The sequence below is a fragment of the Daucus carota genome, chromosome 1 (genome assembly GCF_001625215.2).
Source record: "Daucus carota subsp. sativus chromosome 1, DH1 v3.0, whole genome shotgun sequence".
Taxonomy (NCBI): domain Eukaryota; kingdom Viridiplantae; phylum Streptophyta; class Magnoliopsida; order Apiales; family Apiaceae; genus Daucus; species Daucus carota.
In genome coordinates, this window is record NC_030381.2 from 49,602,906 (window position 1) to 49,624,296 (window position 21,391).

At 34.6% G+C, this 21,391-nt stretch overlaps 2 protein-coding genes across 3 annotated transcripts; both read left to right on the forward strand.

Moving 5' to 3' along the window:
• The first annotated feature begins 2,000 nt into the window (after positions 1 to 2,000).
• On the forward strand, positions 2,001 to 10,718 carry LOC108204225 (DNA-directed RNA polymerase II subunit RPB2). The gene is made up of 25 exons (XM_017373554.2): positions 2,001 to 2,352; positions 3,482 to 3,703; positions 3,785 to 4,075; positions 4,183 to 4,380; positions 5,359 to 5,423; positions 5,497 to 5,583; positions 5,667 to 5,787; positions 5,884 to 5,928; positions 6,017 to 6,154; positions 6,351 to 6,423; positions 6,503 to 6,579; positions 6,673 to 6,780; positions 6,853 to 6,969; positions 7,115 to 7,270; positions 7,355 to 7,459; positions 7,556 to 7,681; positions 7,775 to 7,852; positions 7,948 to 8,043; positions 8,128 to 8,243; positions 8,372 to 8,441; positions 8,528 to 8,581; positions 8,674 to 8,823; positions 9,012 to 9,311; positions 9,574 to 9,996; positions 10,075 to 10,718. Exons 1-25 carry the CDS (start codon positions 2,110 to 2,112, stop codon positions 10,192 to 10,194), a joined length of 3,579 nt encoding a protein of 1,192 aa, XP_017229043.1. The 5' UTR covers positions 2,001 to 2,109; the 3' UTR covers positions 10,195 to 10,718.
• A 5,962-nt stretch (positions 10,719 to 16,680) lies between these two features.
• Positions 16,681 to 20,728, forward strand: LOC108205311 (E3 ubiquitin-protein ligase RMA1H1). 2 transcript variants are annotated; one of them, XM_017375226.2, is made up of 2 exons: positions 16,681 to 16,819; positions 19,851 to 20,728. In XM_017375226.2, the coding sequence occupies exon 2, from the start codon at positions 19,890 to 19,892 to the stop codon at positions 20,610 to 20,612; it is 723 nt and encodes a 240-aa protein (XP_017230715.1). In that variant the 5' UTR covers positions 16,681 to 16,819; positions 19,851 to 19,889; the 3' UTR covers positions 20,613 to 20,728. The 2 variants fall into 2 exon arrangements, with proteins under 2 accessions (XP_017230715.1, XP_017230716.1); XM_017375227.2 differs by lacking the exon at positions 16,681 to 16,819 and adding an exon at positions 19,562 to 19,700.
• Positions 20,729 to 21,391: the final 663 nt, after the last annotated feature.

Below are 21,391 nucleotides of genomic sequence, written 5' to 3' on the forward strand. Positions count from 1 at the left end.
GAAACCTATACCTTGGGGGTTTGAGGAATGGGTTTGAAATTATTTTTTTCCCAACCAAACACAGAGTATGGGGTTGGAATGATCTAAACCGATTCCTCATTCCAGAATTGTTCGAAACAAACGACCCCTAACAGTGTTTCAGTGGCGTTTTAACTTCGTGTCTTGTTTCTAAGACTAAAAAAAATATTTAAAAAAATAATTTTATCATATAAAAAGTTAGTTTTTCTGCATTCAGAACATCTTTCTTCTCATTTTCTCCCACCAAATAATAATTTAAATATATTATTATTTTAATAATAATATGACACAATTATAAGAACAGTTGGAATTTATAAATTAAAATAATGTCTATAATTATCAGGATACTATTTTTTTTTAATAAATTTGTGGGATTTTTGTTATAACTTTCTTGGACTTGTTTTAAACATCTCTTTATTTGAGATCATTTTTATCTCTTTATTAAATTTGAGATCATTTTTAGTGTTTATCTATGAATCAAAAATTATTTTATTCCGATACAAGTTGATTTGGGATGTTGAGGTAGGAATCTAAAACGAATATAAGTAAATATTATATGTTCTACTTGAAATCAAATTTCAAGTATTTTACGAACTGTCAAACTTTGTGCAAAATCGTCGAACCCAACATAGTGGTTATGATTTTACTTCTCCCTTGTCCCGTTCAACATGTTAACCCAACCCAAACTAACTTTTTTTAGGTTAATTAACCCGACCCGTTCAAAATCGAAAAATAAATGGGTTAATTTTTAAAAAAACCCGATAAAGTTGGGTTGGGTTAGAGTTTTAACTATAAATATGTATGTTGATTGTTACTAGCTATCGATGTGCGGATGAGTTTTTTTTTTTTAATCGCGATGAATGACTAAATTTTTATTTATCATTGTTTTCGCTAGTTTAACCCAAATCAATCCGACCCAACCCGAATTAATTAGGTTGGATAAAGTTAGGTTGCATAATTTTTTTTTAACTAATAGGTTAAGTTTTTATTAACCAAAACTAATTAGATTGGGTCGTTTTTTTCTAAAAACCCGTTCAATCCGGCCCATGTTCACCCATACTAAGCAGGGTGCCAGTTTCGTGTTGGAAGGAACGAGCACGGCCCATAGGTGAACCGGCCCGGCACGATATGAACTGTGCTTTTGGCCCACTTTACTTCTGCCACTCAAAGTAAAGAAAGTTACATGAGACCATATGAAACCGGATGAAATACGTTGATCTCAGGTTATTCTTCATTCATGAACTTCAATTAAAGAAAAAATTGATGTTCATTTTCAAATTATTCTTCATTCATGAACTTCAACAAAAGAAGAAATCGGTGTCCATCAAATTCGTTGGTGTAGAATCAAACAAAACTATTCACCAAAAATATACTCACTGCATAATCTTTTGAGAACTTAATGCCCAAAATTGGATGCGTAAAGAATATGTGATATTAAATTTAAGAAGATATGATACTTTTTAAATATAACATACATGTATTTTTTTTTTCATCTTCAGATTTTTTCCACCAATTTTTATCAATAAGATTTTATTACTATCATATTGTGGGGGAGTGTAATTTAACTATTTAAGTGGATGACCTTTAATCTTTTAATACTCTTGATCTTTTGTTTAAACACTTATATAAAGTCACTTGAAGAAATACAAACACTTATATTTTTTAAAATTAAATCTTATCTCCTTACCAAACAGGGGAAAAATAGTAGTCTCTCCGTCCATTTTACATATATATTTATATTAGTTAAATTTCTCGTAGGTTAAAAATATTTTCTGAAAAGAAATCCGAAAAAAGATTTTAAAAAAGAAAATATTAGTAAAAAAAATCTGGCAACTAAAACACTAGACAGCAGGCTGAACCGTTAGTGGAGCTGGACCTCTAATCTAGTCCAAGATTCCAAGTACAGGCCCATACTAAAAGCCTCATTACCTTCACGCGTTTGCCTATAAATACCACACCTAGCCCCCCTGGGGTTCATTTTTCATTTCCCCCAATCCTCCTCCTCTCTCGTTTCTCTCCTCTCCCTCTCTCTATAACAAACTTCAAACCTACTCAGTCGAGTGAGCTCAATTCAAACGCAACTCAGTAAAAATGGACATGGAAGAAGAGTATGATCCAGCTTACAACGAAGACGAAGGCGAGGACATAACGCAGGAGGATGCGTGGACTGTAATCAGCGCGTATTTCGATGAGAAAGGCCTGGTTCGACAGCAACTCGACTCGTTCGATGAGTTTATTCAGAACACGATGCAGGAAATCGTTGATGAGTCGGCTGATATCGAGATTCGCCCCGAGTCGCAGCATAATCCTGGTCATCAGAACGATTTCGCTGAGGTCATTTTGATTATTCGCTTCCGAATGTATTAATGTTCATTGTGCCTGAATTTGTGTATCGGTTTTGTTGATTAATTGCGTTATTTTTTTGCCTGGTTGTATATTTGTGCGTGTGTGTGTGATTCTAGGGTTTGTGTGAATGGCGAAGTATAATGAGACAAGTGGGATAGTCGATATAATGTGGTTATGGACGTAGGTGGTTTCAGTTGGCGTGAGATGTAAGATTATTGGAGTATACTAAAAGTTAAATTTTGAACTTAAAATATTATGAGGCGCGGAGAGCTTAGACCCATTTCATAATAGCTACATTACAGCAATTTTTGTCGTTCATAAGTAAAAAATTGAGAAGAAAACTTAACACATCCAGTAATGTAATTATATGAAGTTCGGTATCTTTTTTTCCTTTTTCTTGATTTACAGAAATCAACCCTATTTTCTGGGTGTTCAGTATTCTTGTATGTTACTATGCCATGAATGAATAATTATAAGATATGACATGCTATATGGTCCTAGATTGAAAACCTATGAGCTGGCATTCCCTGTGATTTGGATTGTTTATTCTGGTTACTCTTGTTCACTGAATTACAGTTTATTGGATTTTGTTCTTCTTTTGGCAGGTCATCTGTATTTCATTTATTTTATATTATCTGATGCTATAAACTTAAACTTGTAGGCTTGTATCGAAAGAAACTAAGACTTGTGTCATGTTTTGTTTAGCAGTTTTACGACTTTTGTCTCTATTGTATTATGCGCCGCGTAACGGATTTGTATTATGCGCCGCGTAACGGATTTGTACTTTATTTCTTAAATATGTTCAGGTCCTTCACTTTCATGATTAAGGAGTTTAATGCTTTTAAAAATTATAAATCTACCTAATGAATAGTGAATATTGATGTGCTTGGTAAAACTGTAGACTTAATTGCGTGTGAGCGTAAAACTTGTAGGCCTTTATTGATAGAAACAAAAATTGGTGTCGTTTTCTGTTTGGCAGTTCATGTGACTTCTGTCCCTAGTGCAATATGATTCTTTACAAAGTTATCCAAATATGTTAAGGTCAATTTTCACTTTCTTGACTGTAAGGACTTGAGAGCAGAATTATATTGACAAAATTTTCGTCCTTCTCATGCAGACTATATATAAGATTAGTTTTGGTCAGATATTTCTCAGTAAGCCGATGATGACAGAATCTGACGGAGAAACAGCAACTTTATTTCCGAAAGCTGCAAGACTAAGGAATCTCACATACTCGGCTCCCTTATATGCCGATGTCTCCAAGAGAGTCATTAAAAAGGGACATGACGGTGAAGAAGTTACTGAAACACAGGACTTTAACAAAGTTTTTATTGGGAAGGTGCATTTATTAAAATGTCTATTTGAAATGGCAGTTTGAAGCCTGACTGTGAACTTCATAAGATCTTTTTCTGATTTTCAGGTGCCTATAATGCTTAGGTCTAGCTACTGTACTCTGTATCAGAACAACGAGAAGGATTTAACTGAATTGGGTGAGTGCCCCTATGATCAGGGTGGCTATTTCATCATCAATGGCAGTGAGAAAGTTTTGATTGCTCAGGAGAAGATGAGCACCAATCATGTCTATGTATTTAAAAAAAGGCAACCTAACAAGTATGCCTATGTCGGAGAAGTGCGCTCTATGGCAGAATCCCAGAATAGGCCTCCGAGTACAATGTTTGTTCGGATGCTTTCGAGGACTAGTGCGAAAGGGGTATAGGGCATTCATGTCTATATGTGCATTACTATACAATTTTTCCTTCTGGTTCACTAGTTGTTTCACATTTGTGTGATGTACTTACTGTAAATTCATAAATGCAGGGCTCCTCGGGACAGTATATTCGTGCAACACTTCCATACATTCGTACTGAGATTCCTATCATAATTGTCTTTCGGGCATTAGGATTTGTTGCGGACAAAGATATATTAGAACATATATGTTATGACTTTGCTGATACCCAAATGATGGAATTATTGAGGCCTTCCTTGGAGGAAGCCTTTGTTATTCAAAATCAACAGGTATGTGCTTGGTAATTCTATTAACATTTAAGTTAATCTGTATAGGTATAGGCATGAGAGTAGCTCTTGTTAAATTTGCAGTCTGGTCAAATTTGTAACAAATCCTTTGGAGACTTGTGGAGTCCAAATGCTAAACTTTTTACCCAATTTTCTGCTCAAAATTGGATCTGAAATCTAAAAATGTGTTAAAACATAAAAACTTACGCGTCTTTCTTACTTTGTATATTGCTCTCCCCTCAATTAAGTGAATCTCGTTCTCTCATCTCAATGGGTGTTGGGGGAAAGGGATCCTGGTTGCCCACTAGATCTATTTACGTCGATTAGCAGCCGCCAGCTGGCGGATATTCTTCCTCTTAACTATTTCACGTGAGTGGGTGAGCTTTTCCAATGGGACGGGATATTTTTAAAGAAAAGGTTGATGATTGGGGTCAGATTTTGTAGGAGCAGCAGTTAGAATTGGCTGCAGTAAAATAGTGTTTCGACTACTTGCATATGTAACATTGATATATACTTTTTTGACCTTGTTTAAGTAATCACTTCTCGTATGGGTCTGGATAATTATTTTCTTTCTTGAAACTGGAATCTCAGAGAATTGATAAGTTCACGTAATAATGATAACAAGAGCAGTACATACGAATTTATTCGAATAATAAATAGAAACTAAATTAAGACGTGTTTTCAAATTATGTTACAATTAATGCAATAGTGTTCAAATATATTGAATTAAATTATCAAAAATACGACCAAACTAGATCTAGTAAATTTTTATTAAAAAAATTAGCTTGAATTATTTGTTGACCAATAAAGACTTGTCGTCTTGAAAATAGACTACAGACATGTCACACAAAGTTGTAATAACATTACTCCTGTGGACAGGAGTAGGCGCCTCTTCATTCCTCAAGTTTGTATCTAAGTCTCTTTGTGTATAAGGGCATGCTTGTAAACTTGTGTAATCTTCTCTGTCTACAATTGTTTTAGGTGGCACTCGATTACATTGGGAAAAGAGGAGCTACTGTTGGTGTAACTAGGGAAAAGCGTATCAAGTATGTATATGTCTGTTTTTTTACATGAGCATACCTGATTGGAAACAAATCTAATGCTTATTTCCCCTAACAGGTATGCTAAGGAAATCCTGCAAAAGGAGATGCTTCCTCATGTTGGGGTTGGAGAATATTGTGAAACAAAGAAAGCATACTATTTTGGGTATGTTACCCTTATTTTCTATGTACTGTTATGGCTACAGTCATCTGATTATATTGCAAGACAACTTATTGCCGTCCTGCCAGGTATATTATTCACCGCCTTCTACTTTGTGCCCTTGGCCGAAGAGCGGAGGACGATAGGGATCATTACGGCAATAAGAGGATGGATCTTGCTGGACCTTTGCTGGGTGGTCTTTTCCGGATGGTGTGTTTGTGGTTATTATGTAGATGATAACTCCCGGTATTATGATATTTCTCTTTTTGGGAAGGCATTAAATTGGTGATAATTGTTGTAATGCAGTTGTTCAGAAAGTTGACGAGGGATGTTAGAGGTTATGTGCAAAAGGTTGAACCAATACTTAAAATTCAATACAGTTTACATATATGTTTCTCCTATTCATCCTTTATAGCTAACTCTTTTTGTGAATTTGTAGTGCGTTGATAACGGGAAAGACGTGAACCTGCAGTTTGCCATCAAAGCAAAAACAATTACTAGTGGTCTTAAATACTCACTCGCTACTGGGAACTGGGGACAGGCAAATGCAGCTGGTACAAGAGCTGGTGTGTCTCAGGTCTGTTTTGGTGTTCTTTATTAGTGTGGTTCGTTTATAGCACTCAGTGTAATATCAGTTTAAGCAAAGTACTAGTTCTTTTAGAAGCATATATGTTGTTACGCATTCCACAAAAAGATGGTGTATCTTGATTATTTGTGCAGATATGGAATTTGTTGTCTATTTCATGTAAATGCTTTTGGTGCATATCTTGTAGGTGTTGAATCGCCTGACCTATGCATCAACTTTATCGCATTTGAGAAGATTAAATTCTCCAATTGGACGTGAAGGTTAAATATTTTCTATAATTTATTTATTTTTGTTTACCATTATAGATCCAGGCTGATAATGAACTGTTTATTCTTTCAGGGAAGCTTGCAAAACCTCGGCAATTGCACAACTCACAGTGGGGAATGATGTGCCCTGCAGAGACACCTGAAGGACAAGTAAGAAGGCTGTGTTACCTTAAAAGATTGCAGTCACAAATATGTATTTGTTTACTCTGAATGCTGTTATCTGATTATCATTGTTCTATTTAGGCATGTGGACTGGTAAAAAATCTGGCTTTGATGGTGTACGTAACAGTTGGATCAGCAGCATATCCAATTCTAGAATTTTTAGAAGAATGGGGCACAGAGAATTTTGAGGTGAGCACCTTTAACTATGTTGATAAAAGCTTTTGTGTCATTTCCAGTTTTACTTAATCTTTCTGTCTCTAGGAAATTTCCCCTGCTGTGATTACCCAAGCCACAAAGATTTTTGTCAACGGGTGCTGGGTGGGTATTCACCGTGATCCTGACATGTTGGTGAGAACTCTAAGGCGACTGAGGAGACGGGTATGCATTTCATATTTTTTATATATGATTTGTTTTGTAAGTTAGGGCACTGAATAGTGATGGATGTTGGTCAATCATCTACTAGAACAGCTTTAAGCATACAGAAGATAGTTGCTCATGACCTTTTTTTTTTTCAAATGAACAGGTTGATGTCAACACCGAGGTTGGAGTAGTTCGAGATATTCGTTTAAAAGAACTTCGCATTTATACTGATTATGGTCGTTGCAGTCGTCCGCTATTCATTGTGGAGAAGCAAAGGCTTCTTATTAGAAGAAAGGACATTGAAGCATTGCAACAGAAGGTACGATTACTTTGATTTCATTACATTCTGTTTCTTTTAGTATAATCATGGTAGCATCATTATAACTTGTTTGTTTTTTTCCAGGAAAGCCCAGAAGATGGTGGATGGCATGATCTTGTTGCCAAAGGATTTATAGAATACATCGACACCGAAGAAGAAGAAACTACTATGATTTCCATGACCATCAATGTGTGTATACCCTGCATAGTCTTAGTTTCAGAAAATTGCCTATATTGTATTTGATGTTTGTAAAGATCTAATCGCTCTATCCAATTTGAATTGCAGGATCTTAGAAGTGCAAGGGAAAATCCAGAGGAGGCTTATTCTGATACTTATACCCACTGTGAAATCCATCCATCATTGATTTTAGGTGTTTGTGCTTCTATTATACCCTTTCCGGATCATAACCAGGTAAAACTTGTGGTGATGGTGGAATTTCGAGTTATTTGTCATTTGTTCCGTATATATTTTCTCATTTTTCTGACACTGGCCTTCTGTTGTTAGTCTCCACGTAACACATATCAGTCAGCTATGGGTAAACAAGCAATGGGGATTTATGTCACAAATTTTCAGTTCCGAATGGTATGAAGCTCATAGAATGATGTTCTTATTTAATTAGTAATGTCTTTACTTCAGATCACTGATTCACTTCACTTTTGCGGCTTCTTTTTTTTCAGGATACATTGGCCTATGTTCTATACTATCCCCAGAAGCCTCTTGTTACAACCAGAGCTATGGAGCATTTACACTTCAGGCAACTTCCAGCTGGCATTGTAAGTCATATACTCTTGGGTGGATTATTGAAAAAGAGTTATACTTTGCAGTTTGATGTAACACCATTTTATAATCATGTGTAGAATGCCATTGTTGCTATTGCCTGCTACTCTGGGTATAATCAAGAAGATTCTGTCATTATGAACCAATCATCAATAGATCGTGGATTTTTCCGATCACTATTCTTCCGGTCATACAGGTGCTGATTCAGTATTGTGCTTCTTTTAGTCACATATACTCTTACTTTCCGTATCTTCTCATGAGGTCTGTGTACTGTCTAATCCTGTATATAGTCCTTTCATTCATAATATTAACATGCTCAAATAGGGATGAGGAGAAGAAGATGGGAACGCTTGTTAAAGAAGACTTTGGCCGACCAGATAGAGCTAATACCATGGTAAGCGTGGCATTATTGATTTATTTCTAGCAACTGGCCTTGTATTAGAAAAGGTCTTTCCCTTTATTTGACCCTTTTTATGACAGGGGATGAGACATGGCTCATATGATAAGTTGGATGATGATGGTCTTGCTCCTCCGGTGAGTATGTTGGACTTTATGATGGTTGTAGATTTGTTATTCCATGTTGAATTTCTTCAGTACTAATAGTACTTTATATACTATGATTACAGGGAACAAGATGTTCTGGTGAGGATGTTATTATAGGAAAGACTACTCCTATTGCTCAGGATGATGCTGTTCAGGGGCAAGCTGCATCGAGGTACACGCGTCGTGATCATAGCACAAGTTTACGTCACAGTGAAACAGGGATGGTTGATCAGGTAGGCATTTATATAATGTCTTTTACCGTTTAAAGTACTTGTCTATACAAAATACAAAAAAGTGTATTTAATTTAAGAAGAAGTTTGTCCTGTAAAGATTTTTTGATTTTATTGCATATTTGATGCTACTTTGTGGCTTTTGACCACTCTTAAAGGATGTTATCTTTGTCCGCTTAATGCTTTTGTAGGTACTACTTACAACGAATGCTGATGGTTTAAGATTTGTGAAAGTAAGGGTAAGATCAGTGAGGATACCTCAAATTGGAGATAAATTTAGCAGTAGGCATGGTCAGAAAGGAACAGTTGGCATGACTTACACACAAGAAGATATGCCTTGGACTGTAGAAGGTATTACCCCAGATATTATTGTGAATCCACATGCCATTCCGTCTCGGATGACAATTGGCCAGCTTATCGAGTGCATCATGGGCAAAGTTGCTGCTCACATGGGGAAGGAAGGAGATGCCACACCATTTACGGATGTTACGGTGAGCTGGACTCTATATGTTGATCGCTTTTTGATAATCTAGCTAATTTATTTTTATATTGCTAGATGCCCATATAACTGCATGTGACAACACTTTAACTCTGTTAGACTTGGTTTAACTGCAAACCTTAGATGTTTAGCGAAACTAAAAATTACTAAATTACTAACGACTCTATATTAACATACTAAATTGCTGGCAACTCTATCTTTTAGTTGTTATAAGGGATCAAGCTGGTTAATTAATTTGTCGCATTTTACTGTAGGTGGATAATATTAGTAAAGCTCTTCACAAGTGTGGCTATCAAATGCGTGGCTTTGAAACAATGTATAATGGCCACACTGGGAGGCGTCTAACAGCCATGATTTTCCTGGGCCCTACTTACTACCAAAGATTGAAGCATATGGTTGATGATAAGATCCATTCCCGTGGACGAGGCCCTGTACAAATCCTCACGAGGCAGCCTGCTGAGGGACGATCACGAGATGGTGGTCTTCGATTTGGAGAAATGGAACGGGATTGCATGATTGCGCATGGTGCTGCTCATTTCCTGAAAGAAAGGCTGTTCGATCAGAGTGATGCTTACAGGGTTCATGTCTGTGAGAAATGTGGATTGGTAGCAATTGCAAACTTGAAGAAGAATTCATTTGAGTGCAGGAGTTGCAAGAACAAGACTGATATTGTGCAGGTGATTTGATCAACTATTTATAGAATCATTGAGCTCAACAGTGTTAGTGTTTTGCCTAATTATCTTTCTCTGATGCAGGTTCACATTCCTTATGCATGCAAGCTTCTTTTCCAAGAGTTGATGTCTATGGCGATTGCACCCAGGATGCTTACTAAAGATGTGAAATTGGCAAAAGACCTGAAGAAGAGGGGAGCCTGAAATTTCTAAAGAATCATTAAATTTAGTCCAAGTGCAAAGGGTAAAAAAATATATGGATCTGCAATTGTGCAAAATGTGGTTTTAGGCTACTAAATATTGGATTCCTATAGCATAAGCTGGGGGCAATCTATGTTACGTGAGGCTGGTGCTAGTGTTAATCTAGCCCAAAAATGGCATCTAGTGCTAGTTCCGTTCTAAGCATTGACCTGGTTGCTGTTTCTATTTTGTTCCTCAGAACATATGAATTGGTGCGGCAGGGATGGCAGTCACCTGGTGGTGGGGAGAGTAGCAGGTTGATATAGGAAAAGGCAGGGAAATGGATTTTGTAAAGAGAAGAAAGATGAATGATTGTCTAGCCACCTTGTAGTTGCCTAGTTTTTGTGCCGTTTTAAGTTATAATCTTTGCTGAATTGACATTTTTTTTACATGAGTTTAGTTATGTTGACAATTATGCGTAATATGTATATCCGAGGACCAATGTCGTTTAATTAACGAACTTTTTTTAATAAGACGGTTTTGTGCTACTTTCATCTAATATATCAGTTCACCAGGAACAAAGGCAAGCTGAACCCTGACGAAATAGATATCAATATCAGAACACGTCTCATATTTAATTTAATGGTCAGGTGAAGCAATGACAAGGGCCGAACTTTTGCCGACGGCAACCTGTACAAATGATATTTCATGGGAAGATAAAAGAAGGGATGCAATTGTATGAGCTGGTGATTGAGAAAAGAAGTAAAATGAGCTCCAAATCCATGGAGAATACTGCAATTTTTACATGAAAAACAGAGATCTTAGGGGGAGGTCAGCAGCAGCTCGTTTTAATTGTCCAGCCGAGAAATCAGAACGAATTTATTCAGTTGATTGCCTGCTTCCTACAAGTTACTTGTCAATTGCATTTCCTTAACTCGTATTCTTTAATAAATCCAACAGCTTTTTTTTTTCCCCAACTCCAAGAGCAAGTCCAAAAGTGTCCTCTTTAAAATTTGAGCATTTTATACAAATAAGTACTCCAACAATATTCTACTGGTACATTGAAACACTAACATATCCACCAAGTGCCTTGTTTTCAAGACATCACCCGGCATGCCTTACTTCAATTCTATCAATAAAAAATTTATTTTCTTATGTTTTTACACAATTTTTCTTTCTTATTTTTTCACTTTCCTCTAATTGTAATTCAAATATAATATCATAATAATCATAAGACATATTGTTGAAGCTAATTTTATTATATTTATAAGACATCTTAGAGGGCATTGTTAGACTTCTTCTTAGATCGTCATAATTGCATATAAACTTTAGAAAAAGTAGAAATCACCGATAGAAGCTCATGATTTGCATCAAGCAGAAATCAAACACAAACTTATATATAAATAATACAGCATCCTTTAATCATTGTCAATTTGTTATCTTCATATAAATCATTATCAGTCCCCGTTAATGGCATATTAGTCATATGCACCTTGAAGTATCTCTGATGTGATAAATTTAGTTTATATGATGGATAGAGGATACCAACTTTTTAAACTAAGCGACCGAATATCATATTTAATTATAAATAACTCTTTAAATAAAATACTTAAGATACTATGAATAAAAATTACAGAGACCGAAGAATCTCTCTCTCCCTATTCCTCCTTATCTCTCCCTCTCCTCAAAATACTTTCTCACTTCCGTCTACTTCATTGATCTTGATGGAATAATAAATTAGAGAGAGTTTTAATCAATGGTACTTCATTGATTTGAATAGAATAGTAATAAATAAGAAAGATTTCTAAAATTCTAAATTTTGTTAAAAACAACCAGTAGACAAATTATTATATTAAAAAAGGTGTACTCTTTGCTATCCATACACTTACATGTTTATCTGTTTATTTTAATTGTTATTTAATATATACAATATTGTTTTTAATTAATGTTAAGGTATATAGTTGGATCTTTCTAATAATATCAAAAATTCAATTAACTAAAATTAATCATCTAGGGACATTGAGCACAGTTAATTGTTCAACTTAACAACCGGCATGCCGCATGCCTTATAGAATTAAGTTAAGTCAACATTTGTCGGTTTTACACAGCAACATTTAATATTGCTCCAGTTACGTTAATCAGTCCTACTATCTTCAGCATAAATATAGCTTAAAGAATAAAGTCGAGTGATTAGACAATATATATCGTGGGAGTTCATTATGTACATTGTCCGGGTGTCCGACTATCTATACAGCGACCTCTAGTCAACTGATTTTAATAGCATCGGCCATCGTGTATGTCTGTATGAAAGAGTTGTAACACCAGGGGGCTTCGATCCAAGAAATTATAGCCAATTAATTAGAAATTGTCGGACGGTTAGAAACTTAGAAGGTGTTTGGCCGGGACTTTAAAGCTGGGTTTGTGAGTATATAAGTTTTTTTTTTTGACAAATTCTGAATTTATAAGTTAGAATCACTTATTTATATCGTTTGTGTAAAAAATTAAGAAGAAATACTTACACGAAAATTGAGAATATTAACTTTTATTTCACGCGTTCTACTACTTTCACAAACATTTTAATCACTTATAAGAGCATGTCCAATGACGGGGCACCCTTTCAGGAGTGCCAATTTTGACACATAACTCAAAATATTATTTTTTATATTCACACTCTTCCAAATCATTTTTAACACCTTTCTTTCAAAATACACTCCAAAGGTTGACACCCCAATATGCCAATTTTTTTAATTGGAGAAATAATATTTTAGGCTATTATTGAGACCACAAATGAAGCTGGCATCCTACTTATGAGTTGCCACTTTTGGCATCTCAAAGTGGCACCCCATCCCCATGCCTACTCACTTGGCACCCCAATAGCACATCAACATCTCCAATGAAGTGGCAACGAGAGTGCTGGTCCATGTCGATGCCACATGACATTAGCACCCATCTTGTCACTCTCATTGGGAATAATCTAAGCCTTAACTTGCTTATAACTTGTATTTCATTTTTTAACGTTAAGCAATAAACACTTATTTTGAACTCCGTCAAATGACCAGCAACCTCGTCTTGGAACAACATTTGACACAATTTTCTTAATTTAAAAAATCATTAGTCGATAAGTACTTATCTAATAGTAATCCTTAGGCTACCAACATCAATTTACAGCAATTTTTAATATGTTTTAACATCAATCAAACCACTTTTGTCTTCTTAAAGACAAATCAACCAAATTAATTTATTATATCGCTTGCATGAACGTTCCGGTTTTGCTTCCTTGCTCTATGTGATACTTGTAGTTCTAATACAATTGTCGGTGAAAAATAAATTTTTTATAAGTGATTAAACTGTTTGGAAAAAAATTAAAAATTCAGAAACCAAAACTAGCATTTTCAACATTTTATAAATGCTTCTAATTTTTTACATAAATATATGTTAAGAAAAGTAAAAATCGGTTTCTTGAAAAGAGTCAAAAACAAGGTTTGCCACACATATACAAAAATTTAAACCCTGGAATATGAACAATGAAATTTTCAAAAAAAACTCTTCCAAACATGATCAATAATTGCTGAGTGGCCGGCCGGTGCAGGAACGGACCACCACCCCACTTCTCACAGCTCACATATTTGATTTTAGTTCACATCGTATTGACTCATCAAAGATATGTCTAATCAAATGGCAATTGGTCTACATAGTTTTAATCAGACAACCATGATCACACACCATTATCACTTGTCCTTAGGGTGGAGCAAAAAACCGATTTGAAACCGAACTGAAATCGGGAAACACTGGTTAAAACCGAATCGTCAAAAATCGGAACTGAAACCGAAACTGAAAAATTTAAACCGAACCGTTTTAATTAGTTTGGTTCCGATTATATTGCAAAACCGAACCGGAGAAAATCGAACCGAACCGATTATTAAAATAAATAATTAAATATAATTTTTTATAATCGATATTAACAAACTATATAAACATTTGATTTTTTTTTTAAAATATATATGCAAATCTTGAATACACACTTCGACACTTCCCAATTTCAGCTGCAGGCTGTAAGGCTTCGAGCAAACGAGCACAACTACACAAAAACACAGAACTTGGGAGGACTTGAGATTCTTGTGATAGATCAAAAGGACTTGAGAAGTCTGTATTCTCATTTACTTGGCTTTCTTCTTATTTTTTACTGCATATACTTTGTCCAACACTTCTTGATTCCAAATATCGATTATAAAATGCAGTCAAATCGCAAGTGAAAGTTATTTATAAATCCATTGTTTATTAATTATTGTTTCTGAATTTCGCACTTCAATTTGTTTTTCAATTTTGTAATCACCGGTTTTGTAACCGAAACCAAGCCGATTAAAACCGAAACGGATTTTAAAAACCGAATCCGAACCGACAGTTGCAGTTTTCGATTTTAAAAACCGGGGATATATAATTGCGGTTCCGATTTTATCCCGAAACCGAGCCGAATCAAACCGGCCATGCTCTCCCCTACTTATCCCCACTCCATTTCTGGCATGTAATAGATGCTCATGCGACTAGCGTTCTAAAAATATTGAATTCAATCTATTAATCTCTTATAAAGTGATCGTCCGGTTTGATTTTTAAAGTTTGATTAATTTTTCAAATTTTACTTAATCGAAGTATGTATATAATAAATTATTAAAATTAAAATATTATATTAATTGAAATATGAATAATTATATAATTTATGAATATAGTAAATATATTAGTTATTAAATAACTAATATAATAATAATTAAATATTAAATAATATTGTAAGATTAAATACATCCGATTTTCACTCCGATTAATTCTCGATTTTCAATTAATCCTGAATCAGTAGTTCAGTCGATTAAGTCCGATATTAAATATTTTGTTTATTTAGAAAAACGTGAAACCATTGAACTTGATTACATCTCAGAATTAAGATGAAAGATGATAATAGTAATTTTTATTATTCTTCTTGCTCCGATAACGGGCGATAAGATACGTGTAATCGGATTGCGCCATTGGGCCATGTACATGATAACAGGCCCTTTCCATTATTATCTGTAGGGCTGTACATTCAATCCGCTCAACCGCATCAACCGCAACAACCACCCGCAACCGATCCGTGTATTATGGATAACCGCACAATGTGGGCGGTCGCGGATGGATTTTTTAATAACCATTAATTTGCGGTTTGGTTGCGGATTCATTTTTTTTAAAACCGCAAAAAACCAACCGCAACCGCCAACCGCACATTATATAAATTTAAATATTTTTATTATATATGTTTATATATTTACATATAGATATTCACATAAATAAAAAAAAGTTACTAAATTAATGAAATTTGGACTCTTTGAGCAAGGCCCAATATAAATTAGTCAATGTGTTCATGACTGTAATTTATTTCATGCTCCAAATGGAAACTTATATCAGAGTGTATGATAGAACTTCTTTGTCTAACTATTTTAGCGGTTGAACCGCAACTCAAACCGCAACCAACCGCAATTATGTGGGTGGATTTGGTTGGTTTTTTTTAACCAATGGTTTCGTCGCGGTTTGAGATTTTAGAAAACCGCAAGTTGCGGTTTGGTTCGGTTATTACCCTCCAACCGAACCAATCCGAACCGCGTACAGGCCTAAATTTCTCTGTCAATTTCTTCCTATAATTCCAAATGCAACAAACATAATTATTCAAACAAAATTATCTTTCTCAAAAATTAACTACACTTGCATGTGTGCTTTTTCTATAATTATAAAATATATATTCAGTTAATTATAGATAATATGCTATCCATTATATAATATTTTTATTATCAAGACAAAATATATTATATAATTATATTCAAGTTATAATAGTATTAAATTAAAAAAAATTAGCATGTCAAACTTCATTGGACGCTAATTTTGTTTATCATCATATGATAATTGCTCAATTCGCTTAAAATAATATCTTTCTTATATAAAATACTTTTATTTTTTGGGGATGGACGGAGGGGGGAGGGGTGGGAAAGGGATAATAATTATATAAATATTTTAAGATGATCTAATATATTTATGCAAAATCAAATTTAGAGAAAGATCATTTTTAAACGAAATGAGGATTTGCAACTTCTCTTGTTTTGATTTAAAAGTCAAGATTTGAATTATAACTTTTTTCGATAAATGTCATGAAATTTATATTAAGATTTAAATAATTTTCAAGTCCATTTTCTTATATATATATCCCCATATGTTATGTAGTCAACTGTTTCTAAACTAGTTGTTTAATCAAATTTATAATTATAAGTTAAAATCAGATTATAATACACTTAAAACAAAACGATATTTAAAAGAGAGCACATTTTTCCGTGTGTTCATCAACACATATCAAAAATCACAACGTGATACATTATATATAATTAAAATTTCACATCTAAATAAAAATAATTATCGGTGTAAGAAATGACAAGTCAAATGGAAGAAACAAATTCTATCACAATCGTCAATTGACATGTCTGCCTGGCCTAGTGCTTATAAGTGTATACATACAAAGAAGGCATGCACGAAACGTTATCTTGAGTCTTGTCATCTCTCCACAAACTTAATATACACACACCCAACTGGAGCTCCAAACAACGGGAGGCCGTGATCTAATCCCTTCTTCAGTATATGGGTATGTCTCGAATCTCGTTACATGTTCTTACAATTTTCTTGGAGTTCACTTTGAAATTTGATTTTTTATTTGATCATTCATATGGGTTTTGAACAATTTGTAATCTTGTTATGTGTTTCGTTTAATTTGGTTTGTTTTGTGGGTAAAATTTTATGCTTGAGCCAATCTATGACATGGGTATTTAGTACTTTTTTAGAAATTTGGTTCTTTGTAGTTGTTGCCCAGATTTCCACAAATTTGATCTCAATTTTGTGTATCAATGTTTGAGATTGTGTGTTATATGGTAAAGTTTGAAGTTCTAGACATGTGGATGTGGTCCTCTAGTGTTAGCATTTGCCTAAGTTTTCTGACAATCTAGTTTGTTTAGTTTATGTTAGGAAATTTGTACTGGTAAATTGACTATATTTTGATCATTTGTCTCTATCAATTTCATCGGTCGAAATGGTGAAACCCAATGTTTTGGTGATGTAAGAGCGGTGAGTCTTGTGGAGCCTATATTTTTCAACATAAAGGTGTTAGTATGGTGGCTTCTTTGAATCATATGTCATTAAACTTCCTATTGAGTTGAAATTGTTTTGGAAATTGAAGAGTGGTTTGTTTGGATTTTTTGGGGAAACTATTAAGCTTGGTGTTCAAGTTAAAATTTTCAGAATATAGAGGTCCCCAAATTCATGCTTGAGACCTCTTATGTTTCACTTTGATACCAAATTAAGATACAGACTTTACCAAAACCCAAAAGGCTAATATTTGTTGTATAATTAATGGCTTCATTGGATTCTATACCTTCAAGCATGAGCTTTGTTCACTTTGTAATTTACTCTGCAATTAACTTTGTATGAGACCTTATTAAACTTGTTTCGCTATGATATTGTTTATTCTTTCTTGTAATTATCTTTACTTTCTTATTTTACACTACAAGTTTTATAACCGGCCCAAATGACAAAACAATTAGTTTATATATACTGTTAAGGTTCTAAATTGTCCTTTCTTCACTTTTAATTAAGGCACCATCTTTATATATGATGTCCACTTCGATAAAGGCTTGTAGACTGTGGAGTATTAGTATATGCTTTGCTGGGTTTCTATAGTACCATCTTTAAAAAAAATTGCTACACTTATATTGATAAAACTTTAGATTTTTCATTGGAAACTTTCTATAGTACATCTTGTCTTTCGAAATGAATTCCATCGAGTTCCCTTACTTGATTGGTCAACCCGAAATCCAGTTATAAAGCGACTGGAACATGACATTGTTACAAAATGCCCAATATCCAGTTTATGGACCGATAATGTCTCAGTATTTACCAAGAAACATCTAATTTTAAGAAATCATATCTTCTGACTGACTGATAGATCTTCTGACCAGAGGAGAAGGTAATTTATATAAATAAATATGTAATATCTCGTAAGAAACTAGAAACTAAACCGTTATGCTATTCTAACCCCGTGTTGTTCCATGTGCAACATGCAAAACTTACCAACCAGGATCTGTTCCTCTCTTCTTCTTAAGACAATATCTACTATCTGCTGACTTTAGGTGATTTTTTTACCTTTTTGTTTGTTGGCAAGTAACTTGAGGTGATTTTTTTTACAAAACATTAAGTGATTGAAAAAGCAGATATAGTGTCACCTTTACTTCTATCACCTAACAAGGCCACTCATGTTTCAACTTTAGATGTTTGGCATCTGAAATAGTATTATATTAGATAGGAATTTTGGATTGGGGAGGTGCCTTTATTTATTGTTGGCTCCTTTCATAGATAATGGATCTGAGCATCCTAATGGAATTCGTGGACCCCTTTTACAAAGTAACAATGGAAAAGTTTATATGTTACGAAGTTATTTTATTTTTGTTTTTCAAAGTTCAATATATTCCACTTGTTTTCTGTCCCTTCTTAAACACTTCAACGTTAATTTTATAGTGGCGCATTATCAGCGAATATAATTTTTAGAAATCATAAAACAAACCTATGCCCTATACACTGGAGTCTTTTGTGACATGCTCCCTTTGGTATTTCTATATACTTTTTGTCACACACTTCTAGTCTTTTATCATTATTTAGAAAAAAGAAAAAGATTTTTCCAATAAATTGTGTAAGTAATATTATAATCCAAAAAAGAAAATTTTAAAAACAATGATATTAACTACGCGGTCAAAGTATTTAAAATTTTGTGTCAAGAAATAAGCAATTTTAGAAGTTTGTGTCAAAAAATAGTCGACCTGGGACCTATATAAAAAATGGAGGGAGTATTATAAGTTTTCCATACGACGTGTCATCAAATATATGTTTCTCTTCGCAAGTTTGTTTATTGGTTGGAACTTGCAGGCTGTGTTCTTAGTTATACTAGTTCTTCCCTTGTTAGATATTGATATTGATATTGATATATCTGATTTAGTGATTCTTTGTAAGGATAATTGTCCACATTTAAAAGCATCAAGAACTGCTATTTACTATATTATTATATAATCCTTTTCCGTTCTAAGAGACAAAACCCTTCTCCCCAAAAATTTATCATGGTTGTTAGGCTTAAACATTTGGAACTTTCTCGGAAACTCTGCATTATTGGTTTTGCTTTGTGTTCAGTCCATTGCTGTATACACTTATCCTCATTACATAGGATGTAGTTCTTACTTTCAAGGCACATGCTGAGCTGTTTGTTTGTCTTTGTCAACATAGTATAATTGAAGACTATATGCAGGTTCATTCATTAAATATGCTTTAGGTGCCCGTGCCCCGCCTTCCCATATTGACCTAACAAAATGGACCTTTATATATTTTCTTATGTACAAATTATATGAAAAATATCTTAGTTTTTAATATAACTCAACATGCTCAAGCACCCCCCATTTTGTTGTACTTGTATGATTTCTTTGTTGCAAGTAAGTGCTCTTGTTTTTTCTTTTCCATTTTTTCTGCATACATACGAGTTTTTCGTCGCATAGAACTTTCACATTCGCCTTCTTTTATTCTGACAACCGATAAAACATTCTAACCTTTGGTTCTAAATTGTTATAACCTTGTATTTTCAGGATTTAAGAACTATTAGCTGGGAAAAATTGTGATACACCATGTCTATCGAGCAGTGTTTTAACAAGGATCGGAAACCCATTTCTGGTGCTGCATCGCAAAATTCTGAAAAAACTTTGCCATGCTTCGACTGCAACATCTGCTTAGAATTTGCAAATGAACCAGTGGTTACTCTCTGCGGCCACCTCTATTGCTGGCCATGTATCTATAAGTGGTTCTATTACCAGAGCGCTTCCCTCGCCTCAGATGAGCAGCCGCAATGCCCAGTTTGCAAGGCAGAAGTATCCCACACCACTGTCGTCCCACTTTATGGCCGCGGAGAAAGCCTTTCTGAAACTGAAAGTCAAGGCAAAGCATCCAATCGCGGTATAAATATACCGCAAAGGCCACCTGCTCTTGGCACTGAAACTCTTGTTACCGCGTCTAATCATACTCATCAACGACTCCCATACAGGAATCCGTATCAGAATCTGCAGCATTCCTCTCTAGCATATGATGACTATGAAGAAGATAACAATTCTTCATCAGCCCGCTTGAGTACAAGAATGGATCCTTCTAACGTAGCAGTTCAAATGTTTGGAGAAATGGTGTATGCAAGGGTATTCGGGAACTCACAGAGCCTCTACACATATCCAAACTCGTACCATCTAGTCCCAAACAGCCACCCCAGATTAAGAAGGCAACATATGCAGGCTGACAAGTCACTGGGCAGAGTTTCACTCTTCCTCTTCTGTTGTTTTCTTCTCTGCCTATTCCTTTTCTAATTATATATCACTTTTCTGTTGTTGTTCATCATCCGCCGTTGTATATGTGCCATTGCTTAGAGGCTTGAATGATATAACTGTTAAGTTGATATACATATACACATCTGTTACTGTAATATTTGTCATTGTATCATAGACCTTGTTGCATGACTAGCTCGACATTTAGATCAGAATGCAAGTCTAAAGTCTAGACTAGTAATAATTGCTTCGTCGAATAAGCATGTCCCAGAGTCTTATCAAAAACAGGATCTGATGGCCCTCCGACAAAACCAGCTAATATATTCCTTATCTTCACCCGAACCTCATGGCCCATGATCCTGACTTGTTAGCTACAAATTCCATTATTTTTGTGTTCTTGAAACACCATTATTGCTGTTGCATTAGTTTTTTTGCAAACAGGTTTTGATGCATACCGCATACGACCAAAAGCTAACAGTTTGCGAAGGCGATATGGAACGGCAATGTCAATTTCGAGGAAGTGAGAACAGCTCGTTTTAAACTTGATTATGGCTTTGTAATGTAGAAGATGCTTGTCGTGTTTTGGTAACAAGAAATTAAGTAATTGCTCTTATTAGTAACGTGCCTAATGTATTTGAGTTTCGACTTAGAAACTTTAAACTTGATGGCATTAGTTGTCTTTTTTGTTTTCGGTGGGAATAATGAATACTAGTACATGGCATGAAAGTTGAACCAAACTTATAAGTTATTTAATGGCTGTGGAATGTGTTGGCATAATCTTCTTATTTTTTTCTCCGGTGTCCTGTTTTACATATAGCATA

Coding starts and splice junctions, on each gene's coding strand:
- LOC108205311 (XM_017375226.2), top strand. CDS start 19,890: ATGTCTATCGAGCAGTGTTTTAACAAGGATCGGAAACCCATTTCTGGT.
- LOC108204225 (XM_017373554.2), top strand. CDS start 2,110: ATGGACATGGAAGAAGAGTATGATCCAGCTTACAACGAAGACGAAGGC. Junction 6,970..7,114: donor TAAGGCGACTGAGGAGACGG/GTATGCATTTCA, acceptor TCAAATGAACAG/GTTGATGTCAACACCGAGGT. Junction 8,244..8,371: donor CTATTCTTCCGGTCATACAG/GTGCTGATTCAG, acceptor ATGCTCAAATAG/GGATGAGGAGAAGAAGATGG.